The following is a 12,568-nucleotide window of genomic DNA, read 5'->3' as shown; positions in this document are numbered from 1 at the left end:
TGGTAGTGGTGGTGGTGGTGGTTGTGGTGGTGGTGGTGGTGGTGGTGATGATGATGATTCCTGTGAACTGAACTGCTACTTCCTGAGAACACAGATGGGATTGCTCCAAAGAAAATTTCTAAGCAGGTGCACTTCCCCTGTATCCTGATAACTTTTCTTTCCCACTACTTCTGGTGGGTGGCGGGCTAGAAGGGGAGGGGGGCTAAAGCATTTAAGAACCATTGTTAAAAGTGGAGTTGAGAAAATGTTGAAGTTACATAGCTATTCTGACTGCATGTCTGTGCATCTCATGCATGCAGTGCCCAAGTACCCAGAAGAAGGTATTGGATCACCTAAGACTGGAGTTACAATGACTGTGAGCCACCATATGGGTCCTGGGAATTGAACCCAGGTTGTCTGGAAGGGCAACTTGTGTGCTTAACTGCTGAACTACCTCTCTAGCTCTTTTATTTTAAAGTCAGAACTTCTTATAGAACCTGAAACTTTTTGATTTGGCAAGAGTAGTTGACCAGCAAGCCCCATGGATCCTCTTTAACTTCCTCCCAAGCACCTGGTATATGTTCAACACCCAACTCGTTTATGTGTGTTCTGGGAGAAAAAAATCAGATCCTCTGATTGTATAGCAACCACATTACTGACTGAGCCATCTCCAGCCTCATTGTTTATAGTTTTGAAGAGGACACTTATCACTGAATGTTCCACATTCCAGATTTTAAATAACTTCTTTGTGGGTGGGTCATTGTTATGGTTTAAATAGGAAATGCTGCTCAAAGGTTTGTGTGTTTATTTGTCTGTCTGTCTGTCTGTCTGTCTGTTTGTTTGTTTGTTTGTTTGCTTGAGAGAGGATCTTTCTATGTAGCTGTGGTTGTCCTGGAACTCTCTATGTAGACCAGGCTGGCCTTAAACTTATAGAGATCCACCTGTCTCTGCCTCCTGAGTGCTGGGATTAAAGGTGTCAGGCTTCATATGTTGATTATGTAGTAACCAGCTATTTCTAGTGCTATTTTGTGAGGTTCTTTGAACTTTAGAGGTGGCGTGTAGCTGGAAGAAATATGAGACTAGGATGGATCTTTGAGGTTTTCTTCCCCAGGCTCTTCTTTCTTCTCTCTGCTTCCTATCTGCCATGAAGTAAGCACTTCTCCCACCACACACCGCAACTTCTGTTAAACTTCACAAACCAAACATCCGTGGCCTGAGCCCTCTAAGCTGGCAAGCTAAAACGAACCATTTTCATCTGAGTTCTCGTATAAGGCATTCTGTTGTAGTGAGAATTAAAGGAAAGAAGCAAGTTATTCATCTTCTTTTTTCCTCATGAATGCCATGAGGATCCAACCCAGACCTCCCTCATGTGAGGAGGTGCTGAAGCAGATCCCAAGCCATCTGTCTTGCTTTTCTGTCACTAGTTCCAGTAAATTTGAGTCAAAGAGGATTAATTTAGTTGATATTAGTTGATGTGAAAATTAAAATTATTATAAACTATTATACTATAAATTATTGTATAAATTAAACCATACACAATGTGTGCCCCTCACATTTTGGTTGTGCTGACCCCACCACTCTACCGCTGCCCTGTCTTGCCTTCATTTCCTGTTAGCCCTTTTCCTTCCAATATAGTCTTCCCTCTGTTTTCAGCTTTTATGTTTTTTAGACTTAAATTCTGCAGATGAGAAAATATGTAATACTTGTCTTGTTAGGGTCTGCACCCTCCCACCAGCATAGCTGTAACCATTTTGTCCCATGCCTGGCAGCTATTTCATATTGTTGCTCTGATATGCCTGCCAGTCACTGACACAGAAAAGTAACATGACTCAGAGCAAGGTCATGCCAATCACATCCCCTGTTATGTTCTGAGGTTTGTTAATCCTAAGAAATTCCACAAGCTTTATGTAGGGCCCATCAAATTAAAAGTCAATATGAACTGTTACGTCTAAAGGGGCTTGAATCAGAACTGACCACTTGGCAGTAGTTCCAGGACCTGCACATGAGCTCATTGTGGGTTTTGTGGGGTTTGTGGGGTTTTTTTCCTTTATAAGCTGACACTGAGAAATGTTCGTTGTCATAGCCTCAATAATTCTGAGCTATGCCCTAAATTGGTCAGCATTAGGGTGTACATTCAATAAACCACCACTGACTGAGATCTGTGTTTGTGTGGTTTCTGAGGCAACTCATGGACCCCAACAGTCTTTCAGAATCTGGCTTGTTTCGTTTAACATTATGAACTCCAGTTCTGTCCATGAAAATTATTTTTCTTCTTTACAGTTGAATAAAACTCCACTTCACTTAGATGCTATGCTTTCTTTATCCATTCATTGGTAGACAAGATGCCTAGGTGAGTCCTACGTCCTGGTAATAATGAAGAGTGCTGCACTAGATGTATGTGCACTGGCATCTTTGTTGGGAAGTTACTTAAATGTCTGTGTACTCTGGCTGGAGAGATGGCTCAGTGGTTAAGAGCCATCTGACTGCTCTTCCAGAGGTCCTGAGTTCAATTCCCAGGCAACCACATAGTGGCACACAACTGTCTGAAGACATAAATACAATAAACAAATCTTTTCTAAAAAAAAAAGAAAAAGAAAAAGTCTGTGTACTCAAAACTGATACAGCTAGATCAATATATTTATTTTACTTTATGTGTATAGATGTTTTGCCTGCTTTTGTTTGTGTACCACATGAGTAGGCCTGAGTAGGTTAGAAGAGGTATTGGATCTCCTGGAACTGGAATTACAGATGTCTGATAGCTGCCATGTGGTTCCTGGGAATCAAACCTAGGACCTCCACAAGAATAGCAAATATTCTTAATCACTGAGCAATCTTTCCAGCCACCCATATCTGAAACTTTTTGAGCACCAACATCATGGTGTAAGTATAAAATTCCTCACCTGACCTCATGTGGCAGATTAGGATATATTGTAAAAATACAGTCATGGGGCTAGAGAGATGCATCAGGGGTTAAGAATATTCGCTGTACTTGTAGAGGTCCTGGATTTGATTTCCAGCACACATATTGTAAGCATCCATAATTTCGGTTCCAGATAATCTGACATCTGGAATATGATGTCTGCTGGTACATTGTTACACATACATACACACAGGCAAATCTTCATGCCCAGAAAGAAAAACTAAATCTTTAAAAGCAATATGTATAATGTGATATATCCTTAGATAAGACTTAAATAAAATGATTCCACTTAAAATTTCCCAGCTTGTTGTTAAATGAATTAGAAATTGCTGGGAGCCTGCATGACCTGGAATGGGTTGAAGTGAGACACAGAGTCAGATGAAGGTGTAGCTTTAAAGACTGATAGTCTCCGGATATTCTAGCTCTCTAACTATACCGAATGCTTGCTTATCACTTTTTAAAAGTCCTCATTCTGAGGGCTAAAACCTTCTGGCTTAGGCAATTAACAAATAAGTGGATATTAGCCCAAAAGTTCAGAATACCCAAGATTCAATTCATAAACCATATGAAGCCTAACAAGAAGGAAGACCAAAATGTGGATGCTTCAGTGCTTCTTAGAAGGGTGAACAAATTACTCACAGGAAGAAATATGGAGACAAGGTGTGGAGCAGAGACTGAAGGAAAGGCCATCCAGAGACTGACCCACCTGGGGATCCATCCCGTATACAGCCACCAAACCCGGACACTATTGTGGATGCCAGGAAGTGCTTGCTGATGGAAGCATGATATAGCTGTCTCCTGAGAGGTTCTGCCTGAGCCTGACAAATACAGTGGTGGATGCTCTCAGTAGCCAACCATTGGACTGAGCGTAGTGTGGTGGAGGGTGGTGGTGGGGGAATGGAGGAGTTGGAGAAGGGACTGAAAGAGCTGAGGGGGTTTGCAGCCCCATGAAGGTAGCAACAGTGTCAACAGGCCAGATCCCCTAGAGATCCTGGACACTAGACCACCAACTAGAGAATACACATGGAGGAACCCATGGCGCTGGCAGCATATGTGCCAGAGGATGGCCTTGTTGGCCATCAGTGGGAGGAGAGGCCCTTAAGTGTTTGATGCCCCAGTGTAGGGGAATGCCAGGGAGGGAAGACAGGAGTGGGTGGTTGGGTGGGGGAGCACCCTCATAGAGGCAAGAGGAGGGGGAGGGGATAGGGGGTTCCCAAAGGGGAGAGAGCTGGAAAGGGGAAAACACTTGAAATGTAAATAAAGAAAATATCCAATAAAAGAAAAAAAACTGGGCTGGTGAGATGGCTCAGTGGGTAAGAGCACCCGACTGCTCTTCCGAAGGTCTGGAGTTCAAATCCCAGCAACCACATGGTGGCTTACAGCCATCCGTAACAAGATCTGATGCCCTCTTCTGGAGTGTCTGAAGACAGCTACAGTGTACTTAAATATAATAAATAAATAAATAAATAAATAAATAAATAAATAAATAAATAAAAGAAAAAACTGCTGGCTTAGGCAATTAACACCTGTAGCCTAAGGACAGGGGTGGGGGTGGGATGGAGGGATTAAGTAAAGCAGCCTTTGTTCTATCTCCTGTAACTCCAAGCCTGCTGGTTGAAGTTACAGAAAGAAAGGGGGACACTTTGAAAAGTGATTTTTAGCCTTCATTTCTAAGTTCTTTCTAAAAAGTTACCTAAGAAAGTTCTTCTCTAAAAGGTTTTTCTATCTAAAAAGTTTTTCCTAAAAGATTCTTCTTCTTCCCTTTGTCCTCAGCACCTGTACATCTTTCAGAATACATGATCACATGGTAAAAAGTTCACCACAAGTTTACACATAAATTCAAATCATAAATTGAGTAAGAAATTTACAACAGAGAATATTTACATGCACATCCATTATGAGTAATTATCTGGCTAAACATTCATTATCTGTCCTTAGCTCTACAGGTTCATGGAGAATTAAAGACCATAACTAAGTTATTATTGAAGTTTTGTATAGAGAAACCCATTTAATTTTTAAATCTTCTGTCCTTGCACCTACAGGAAATCATTAATTCCCTTTTTATTATCTTTGATTAATTTTTATAACCTCTTGGAATGTGCTCCTAGTTGTAGATGCTTGCTTTCTATCTCAGAAACAATTAACTCATGAGTTCTTATTACAGTTTTGACATCAGAAAGGACTTAATAGCAGTCCATTTATAGAAGATCTTAATAATTACTAATATAATTTTAGGAATTCTTATAGGATCATCATTAAAAATTAAGAAATAATTTATCTATATAGCATCACTACAAGAAAATTATTCATCTTTGTTGTTCTGCAGAAATCTGCTCAAAAGGGTGGGCTAATACCTAGCGATTGGTATATTTAATAATCATAGAAAAAGCATATTAATGGCAGGAATCTTTACTCATGCCTAAAGAAGTAAATTCATCATAATTTTACAGTCCATAGTGGACCCATTTCAGGAAGATCACCTGCTAGTTTTTAGCTTCTCCTAGGTGGCTCCTAGCAACAAATCCTTAATATGTCTATGGGAATAGCTCCTGAAACTGAAAGGCAAATGGTTTCCCCTTTTGAAATTAAGCATAGAAAATTAAAAGACAGACAGATGTAGTGCACACCTGTAATTCCAGAATTTCAGAAGAAGTAGGGACTTCCATGAGTTTAAGGCCAATTTTAACTAGATTGTAAGTCTCACTATGCCTCACATGTTGGGAATTGGTTTTAATGTTTTGAATTATTCCAGCCCCCCAAATCCGGAATCTGTATGTCCAAACACTGAAAGTTCTTGTCCCCAATTGGTTTTTGATTGATCAATAAAGAACCAACAGCCAATGGCTGGGCAGGTAGACTGAGGTGGGACCTTTGGATTTTCACAGGCTAGGAACTGGAAGGAAGTAGGAGACTGTCTGTGAGTCAGGGGTGGAGATTAGGAGAAGGATGGGAGCTGCAGGAGAGAAAGCCAACCCAGCATGTAAGAACTTGGGTTATTGGCCACTGACCACTTCCCCAGTTGGGCCTGTGGTAATGGGAAGGTTTAGGAGTCTCAGGAGTACTGGAGGGGAGCATTTGCTAAGAGATGAAGGTTTAAGAGTGCCCAGCCTTTGAAGTAGTCATGACATGTCAAAAATTAACTGATGTGTGTGTGTCTTTCATTCACAAATCCAAATTTCTCCTGGGCAGGTGCACACATGTAACCCACCAACCAAAACTACCACTACACTTGTACCAAGAAAAAAAAAATAACAGAAAACTATATTATAGGAACTGTGCTATGCACCTCTAAGGTAAACCCTAATATCACTGTTTTTGCTTGTGGGAAAGCAAAACAACAAGTAGAGACTACATAGCTGCCAGAAAAGGGACTAGGCTACAGATTCTGTCAAGATGCTTCTTGAAACCTCTGGTTTGGGGCTGGAGAGATGGCTGAGAGATAGCCTTTGCAGAGCACTTAATTTTGGTTCCAGCAGTCAGATCCACCTATATCTCTAGCTCCAGGGGATTCACCACCCATTCCTGTCCTTCATGGGTACCCAAACACATGGCATTCACACAGACACACATAAGTGAAAATAAATCATTTAACTACTATTTCATTCTATAACTCCCCATCCTGTTACATAAACAAAGACAACAAGGCTTAGAAATGTTTAGAAAGTTCGTTAAGATGGAAGTTTATGAAGAGACAAAACTAATCAGCTGCCCGATTTTTCTATTTATGCTAATAGATAAGTTTCCCATAGCCCTCTGAGTACAATAAATATTAATCAAAAGGCAGGGGTGAACAGTCTAGGACAGATTTAAAGGAAGCAGATATTGGCTCCTGCCCACAGAGGAATGTATGTGCTTCGTTAAATGAAAAACCATTGCTCCCCTTGACATAAGGGGTAACTTTTTCCTCTGGCCACTTTTCTAGGTTTGAAGATTCTAGGTTTGAAGAAAAAGAAACAGTATTTGTTATAAATGAAGAATGGCATTTTATTTAGTACACAGCAGTTGAATGGAGATGGGTCCTTCTTGATATAGGAACCAAGTCAGGAGGCTTAAAATCTACTTTAATCATTTCCATAATTTCAGAGTCCTAATAGTAAGTTCCATCAGTGAGTATTAGGGGCAGGTCTAGGCAGCTTCTTGACCAAGTATGGATTGACTTGTGGTAAGCTTTTCCAAGCAAGTTCTAGAAACCCATAGTGGGCAATACCCACAGATTGAGCAGTATCCACTCTGTTCTGCCCAGAGAGGGGTATCACATTCCAGAACTTAAGGGAAGGATCAGGGGTGGAGGAACCACCACAAACCAGATGATAGTACAGCCTTTCCCCAGGCACTAGCTCCAGGGCCTTCAGAGCCTCTTTAGAGACGAGCTCGTGGGGTTGAGTTTCTTGGCTCAATAGCAGTTGCAGCAGCAGCCTCTGGATTCGGGGCGACTTAATCTGGTATAGGTCCATGAGCTGGTAAAAGTTTTCCATCCAAGTAGCCCTGTCTTTGGCATACCGCTGCTGTAGCATCCGCAGAACATGGTAGAGTGCCACAAATATGTCCCATGAAGGTAGTGCTTCTTTCTCCTCTGAGACTGCCATTGTCTGCTTCAATTTGCCCAGTCTGGGGTACCTGCTTTTCTTCTTTAAAGCCTTGAGTTCCTTTTGAAGCAGCAGTGCCAACGTTTGTCTGTCTACGGATACATGGGCCCCGGTGAGAATGTTTCTCTGGGCAGGGTAAAATTGTCGCGTCTCAATCTCTTTGAGAGAATCCAATAACTGCTGCCTACGGGCGCTTCTATGTGACTCATTGAAGAGTTGCCAATTTACCTCCTTTAAGTCTGTAGTCCTACTGGTGATCAGTGGTAACAGTGGTCCAGGTTTAGGCACTTTCTTCCTTCTCTTGGAAAATGTGGGGATCTCTATCCTTTTTCTTGAGTCTGGGAAGTCTTTGAACATCAAGGCCAGGGACTTTCTATCCACAGTGGGATAGTCATCTCTGAAAACATCCCTTCCAGTTGGACAAAGGGTCTCTGTGCCATTGATGGCAGTTGAGAGCTGCTGAGCCAGCTTTTCCCTGTAAGTCTTGGCCAAACGATCCAAGTGGACGGTTTCTTGTTTCTGAGCTTGGGCAGATGAAATTATCTTCAGTTCAGGGACAGAGGGTAATGTTTGCCACTCCTCTTTTCTTTTAATTGGAGGGATCACTTTTAAGTGTGTCGGACTAAAAATGTCTTTACTGGGCTGTAGAGTTTGCCTTAAGTCTCCGCTCAGCTGTAGGTGCTGAACAATGGCCTTCAGTGTGGAAAGTTGTTTCCCTTCCCAGTAGCTACAAGAAGACAAGTCTGCAAGGTACTGGTGCAGTTGATGGTAACTCTCCTTGGAAACGTGTTCTCCTACTTCCAGTGTCTCTGTATATACTGGACTTGGATATCTTTCAGTTGACCTTTTAGGGGAAGAGGCAGGGGTTAGGGGTACAGCCTGATGCCTAGTTTTCTCCAGTGGGATGTCTTGATAATGCAAGATCCAATTCAACTTGTCACTTTTAGGCTTTTGTGGTTGTAGGATAATGGGTAATTCTAGCTGTGGTCTGTGGTGCCACTCTGGGATTTGAGTCTTTAAGCCAGTTCCTGTAGCTTGTGAAAAATGCTTCCTGTCCTCCTCCAAAATTCCTGTCTCTTGTCTTCTCTGTGAACTGGCCCTGGAGTCTGCTTCAAGAAATCTATTCTCCCATCTTTTTTTCAATTCTTTTAGGAATAGTTGCAATTGCCCCTGTGGAGACATCTGGGGTTCTATTAAGTGACTTTTGTCCATGAATCTAGAATCTCTCTCCTCTTCAAGCAAGCCCTCATCCCTCAGAAGTGTTTGCCATCCAGCGACTCCCTCCTTTTCCTCAGCAAGATTCTCAACTTCTATTGGTCGTTTGGAGAAAACTGCACCTAATTTAATCGCTCTTTCCTTCTCTAAAAGCATCATCTCTTTAAATGTCCTCTTTTTCGCCATCTCTCTCCCCTCCTCTTCCTCCTTCCAGCCCTTCCCTTCCTTCTTTCTCTCCTCCCCTTCCTTCATCCAGCCCTCCCCTTCCTTCTTTCTCTCCTCCCATTCCTTCCTTTTCTCCCATTCCTTCCTGCTCCCCTTCCATTTCTTCTTCCTCTCTTCCCCTTCCTTCTTCCTCTCTTCCCATTCCTTCTTCCTCCTTTCTCTTTTCTCCTTCCTCCTCTCTCTTTCTTGATTCCTTTCCTTCTCTTTCTTCTTCCTCACTTTCTCCTCCTCCCCCTCCTCCTTCTCACTCAGGCCTTCTTCTTCACTGAGACTCAGTTCCTCTGTACTGAGACTCTCGTATTCACTGAGACTCAGCAGTTCTCTCAGGCTCTGCCCTTCACCAAGACTCCATTCCTCATCCCTTAGCCTTTCCTCAACTGGCATTTTCTTTTTCTGGCTTTCCTTGCTCTGAATTTTTCTACTTTGGATTGCCTCACTTGGACTTTCCTGGGCCAGGCTCTCTTCTTCTTCACTGAGAATCCCTTTCTCTAGTTCCCTGGCCTTGTCCTCCTCTCCAGGGAGCCCCAACTCTTCCTGGATGAACTGTTCCTCCTTCTTCTCTTTACCCAGGCCTTCCTGTGCACGCAGACGCTTTTTCTTCTTCGCCAACCTCTTTTCCCGTTTCCTTTTTAGGATCAGCCTCCTTTTCCTCTGTTCTTCAGTCAGTTTCTGTGAGTCCTCTTCACCAAAACTGACCTCCTCCTTCAGGTACCTCCCCTTTTTTGTGGGCACAGTTTCCTCCTCTTCCTCTTCCTCTTCCTCCAGGCTCTCCTTTTCCTTCTCCTCCTTACTCACCCCTGCTTCTTCCTCTATTTCCTCCTCAACCCATTCCCTGATACTCTCCAGCAGACCCTTCAGCTGGATCTTTCCCAGCTTGCCCACCTCGAAATGCCTGAGAAGCTCTACTAGTTGACTTTGCGCTAGGAGCTCTGCCTCCTGGACCCTTTTCAGCAGTGTCTCTACCTGGGTTTTATCCAGGAAAGCCTCTTTGTACTCCTCTAACAGCCTGTAGTCCTCTTCCAACTGGCCTTCCTCTGTCACCACATCACCTTCTTCCTCAGCCTTCTCTCTCTCTTCTTCAGTTTTCAACTCCTGTTTCTTAAGCACTTCCCCTTCATGGTCATAAATTCTCATAGTGGATAGCCTCTCTTCTTCCAGCATATCTGTCTTCTTTGAAGGTATTGAACTTAGTGCTCTAAACATGCCAACCAGGGTCCTCAACATTTGCTTCCCAATTACCCCACGCTTGTCCTTGGCCCCAACTTCCATCTCTTTAAGAAGAACCCTGCTTTCCACAGCCTGTTCCTTAACTGCTGGCTTTCTTTCCTCTTGGGTTTTTTTCCAGTACTGAGCAACATGCTTTTTCTTGATCCCACTGGATGATTTCTTCTCTTGCTGGAACAATTTACCTGTCTTTTTCTTACTTTGTTCTTCTATTTGGGTTATTTCTGTCTTTTCCTTTCCTAACTTCAATCTTTCCTTGGCTCTCAGATGATCCTCTTTCATAAACATCATTTTCTTTTCTTCCTGAACCAACTGCTTTTTCTGTTTGATCTCTTTTTGTTCCTTGTCCTCCTCCACCTCATCCTCATCCTCCTCTTCCTGGAACTGACTTTGCTCTTTCTTACTCTGTAATCTCCCTTTCTCATCTTGTAGAATTGGCCTATCTTTTCTTCCCAAAAATATGTCCTTGCCTTTTACAACCAACACTTCCTTTTTCTTAGAATGTTTCTTTTTTCCTGCAACCCATGGCTCCTGTATTATCTCCCCCTCTGAAACTGGTGTTGGTTTCTCTCTTGGCTGAATTTTTGTTTTTACTGGCTTGTCCTCCTCTCTCCAATACTGTACTCCTCTTAGAATCATTGGTTGTTCTTCCTCTGATCTCCATCTCTTTTCTTCCTCAGGTGCTTGCTTCTGTTTCCTCATTTCCTTCCCCTTCTCCTTCCTCTCCTGCTTCCTCATTTCCTTCTCCTTCCTTTCCTCCCCCTTCTCCTTCCCCTTCTCCTTCCTCTCCTCCTTCCTCTCCTCCTTTCCCTTCTCCTTCCTCTCCTCCTTCCTCTCCTCCTTTCCCTTCTCCTCCCTCTCCTCCTTCCTCTCCTCCTTCTCCTCCTCCTTCCTCTCCTCCTTCTCCTCCTCCTTCCTCTCCTCCTTCCCCTTCTCCTTCCTCTCCTCCTCCCCCTTTCCTTCACTTTCCTCCCTGTCCTCTTCTTCCCTTGCTAGCTTCCCTTTCTCTAGTCCCCAGGATGTTCTCCTATCTTCATCACTCATCTGTACCCTTTTCCAAGCTTTTCTCTTTCTTGGTTGAGCTTTTCTTCCCTGTTTCCCTCTGGGTATAACTTTTGGAAACAGTTTCTCTATTTTCTCATACCATTCCTTTTCTTCTAGATCCAGTTTCTTGCTTTCCTGAGCTAAGTGTTTTTTCTCCTTGGCTTTCTCTTCCTCTTTCTGCTCTTGCCCCGGCTCCAGCTCTTGCCAGTCTTCCTGCTGTTCTCCATCCTTTGCCCTGACAAATCTGTCCTTTTTTTTCTTTTCTTTTGCAGACCAGTCTTTCTTTTGAGACAATAAATCATCTTGCTCTGTCAAACTCTCCATTTCTGGTATTACCTCAGATGACATCTCTTCCAGAGAATGGTCCTGCATACGCAGCCCCCAGTAGTCTTCCTCCTCCTCTTCCTTCTCCTGCTCAGTTCTCTTTAATCCCCAGATTTGCAGCCTCTTTTCCTGGGCTTGTTTCCCCCATTTCCCAACTTTTCCCTCTATATCCTGAATCAGTTCCTTTCCTTCCCTAGCCAACTCCCCCTTGTCCATTCCCAGCTCCCTCTTTTCCTTTTCCTTCTTCCTTACTAGGAACAGCATCCTGTGTTGCCTGTCCCTCATGTCCTCCTTGTGAGCTTCCATTGTCTTTTCCAATGCTCTCTTTCTCTTCTCAAAAGTTGATGTCCTTTCTTCAGTGAGTGTATTCCTTTTTTCTCTATATGGTTTCTTCTCTTGCCTCTGCAGTTTCTTTGCTTCTGGAGCTGTCTTCACATCTTCCGTAGTTAATTCCTTTTGGGAGTCTGCTTGTATTGTTTTCTCCAGTGCCACTGTCTTTCCTGGGTAGGTTGATGTCTTTTCATCCATTATCAGTTCTCTCTTCTTTTCTTTACTAATCTGTTTCTGTTTCTCCTCTTTTCTAATTACTCCCCTTTCTTCTTTAAGTGATATCTGCTTAAACATAGCTAATGGCTTTTGTGAGGTATAAGATGTTTCTTTGTTATATGTCAGTGTCACCTTTGGGCTGGTTGGTTTCCTTTCTGATGAGGCTAATTTCCCCTTCTCCTTCATTTCCTCCTCTGGGTGGGTTGTTTTCCTTTCTGATGGGATTAACTTCCCCTCCTCCTTCTTTATTTTCTCTTCTGGATGGGTTGGTTTCATTTTTGCTGTAATTAACTTCCTCTTCTCCTTCTCTGGTTCCTCCTCTAAAGTGACTGATTCCTCTTCTGTTGAGATTAACTTCCCCTTCACCTCCTTTGTTTCCTCCTCTGGATGGGTTGGTTTCACTTTTGCTATAATTAACTTCCTCTTCTCCTTCTCTGGTTCCTCCTCTAAAGTAGCTGATTCCTCTTCCGGTGGGATTAACTTCCCCTTCTCCTTTTTTGCTTCC

General features: G+C 43.0%; 1 protein-coding gene across 1 annotated transcript in view; it reads right to left on the bottom strand.

The window, feature by feature from the left end:
- Positions 1-12,568, bottom strand: part of LOC110331004 (WD repeat-containing protein 87-like) — a 44,714-nt gene that overhangs the window by 14,383 nt on the left and 17,763 nt on the right. Inside the window, exons 6-8 of the mRNA XM_021211322.1 lie at positions 9,721-10,120; positions 9,174-9,642; positions 7,204-8,009 (exon numbers count right to left, since the gene is read on the bottom strand). Coding sequence (XP_021066981.1) covers positions 7,204-8,009; positions 9,174-9,642; positions 9,721-10,120 — 1,675 coding nt within the window. The remainder of the gene's footprint in view (positions 1-7,203; positions 8,010-9,173; positions 9,643-9,720; positions 10,121-12,568) is intronic.

The sequence above is a fragment of the Mus pahari genome, chromosome 1 (assembly GCF_900095145.1).
Source record: "Mus pahari chromosome 1, PAHARI_EIJ_v1.1, whole genome shotgun sequence".
Lineage (NCBI taxonomy): Eukaryota > Metazoa > Chordata > Mammalia > Rodentia > Muridae > Mus > Mus pahari.
Note: the sequence above shows the minus strand (reverse complement) of the source record. Positions and strands in the feature narration are given on the sequence as shown.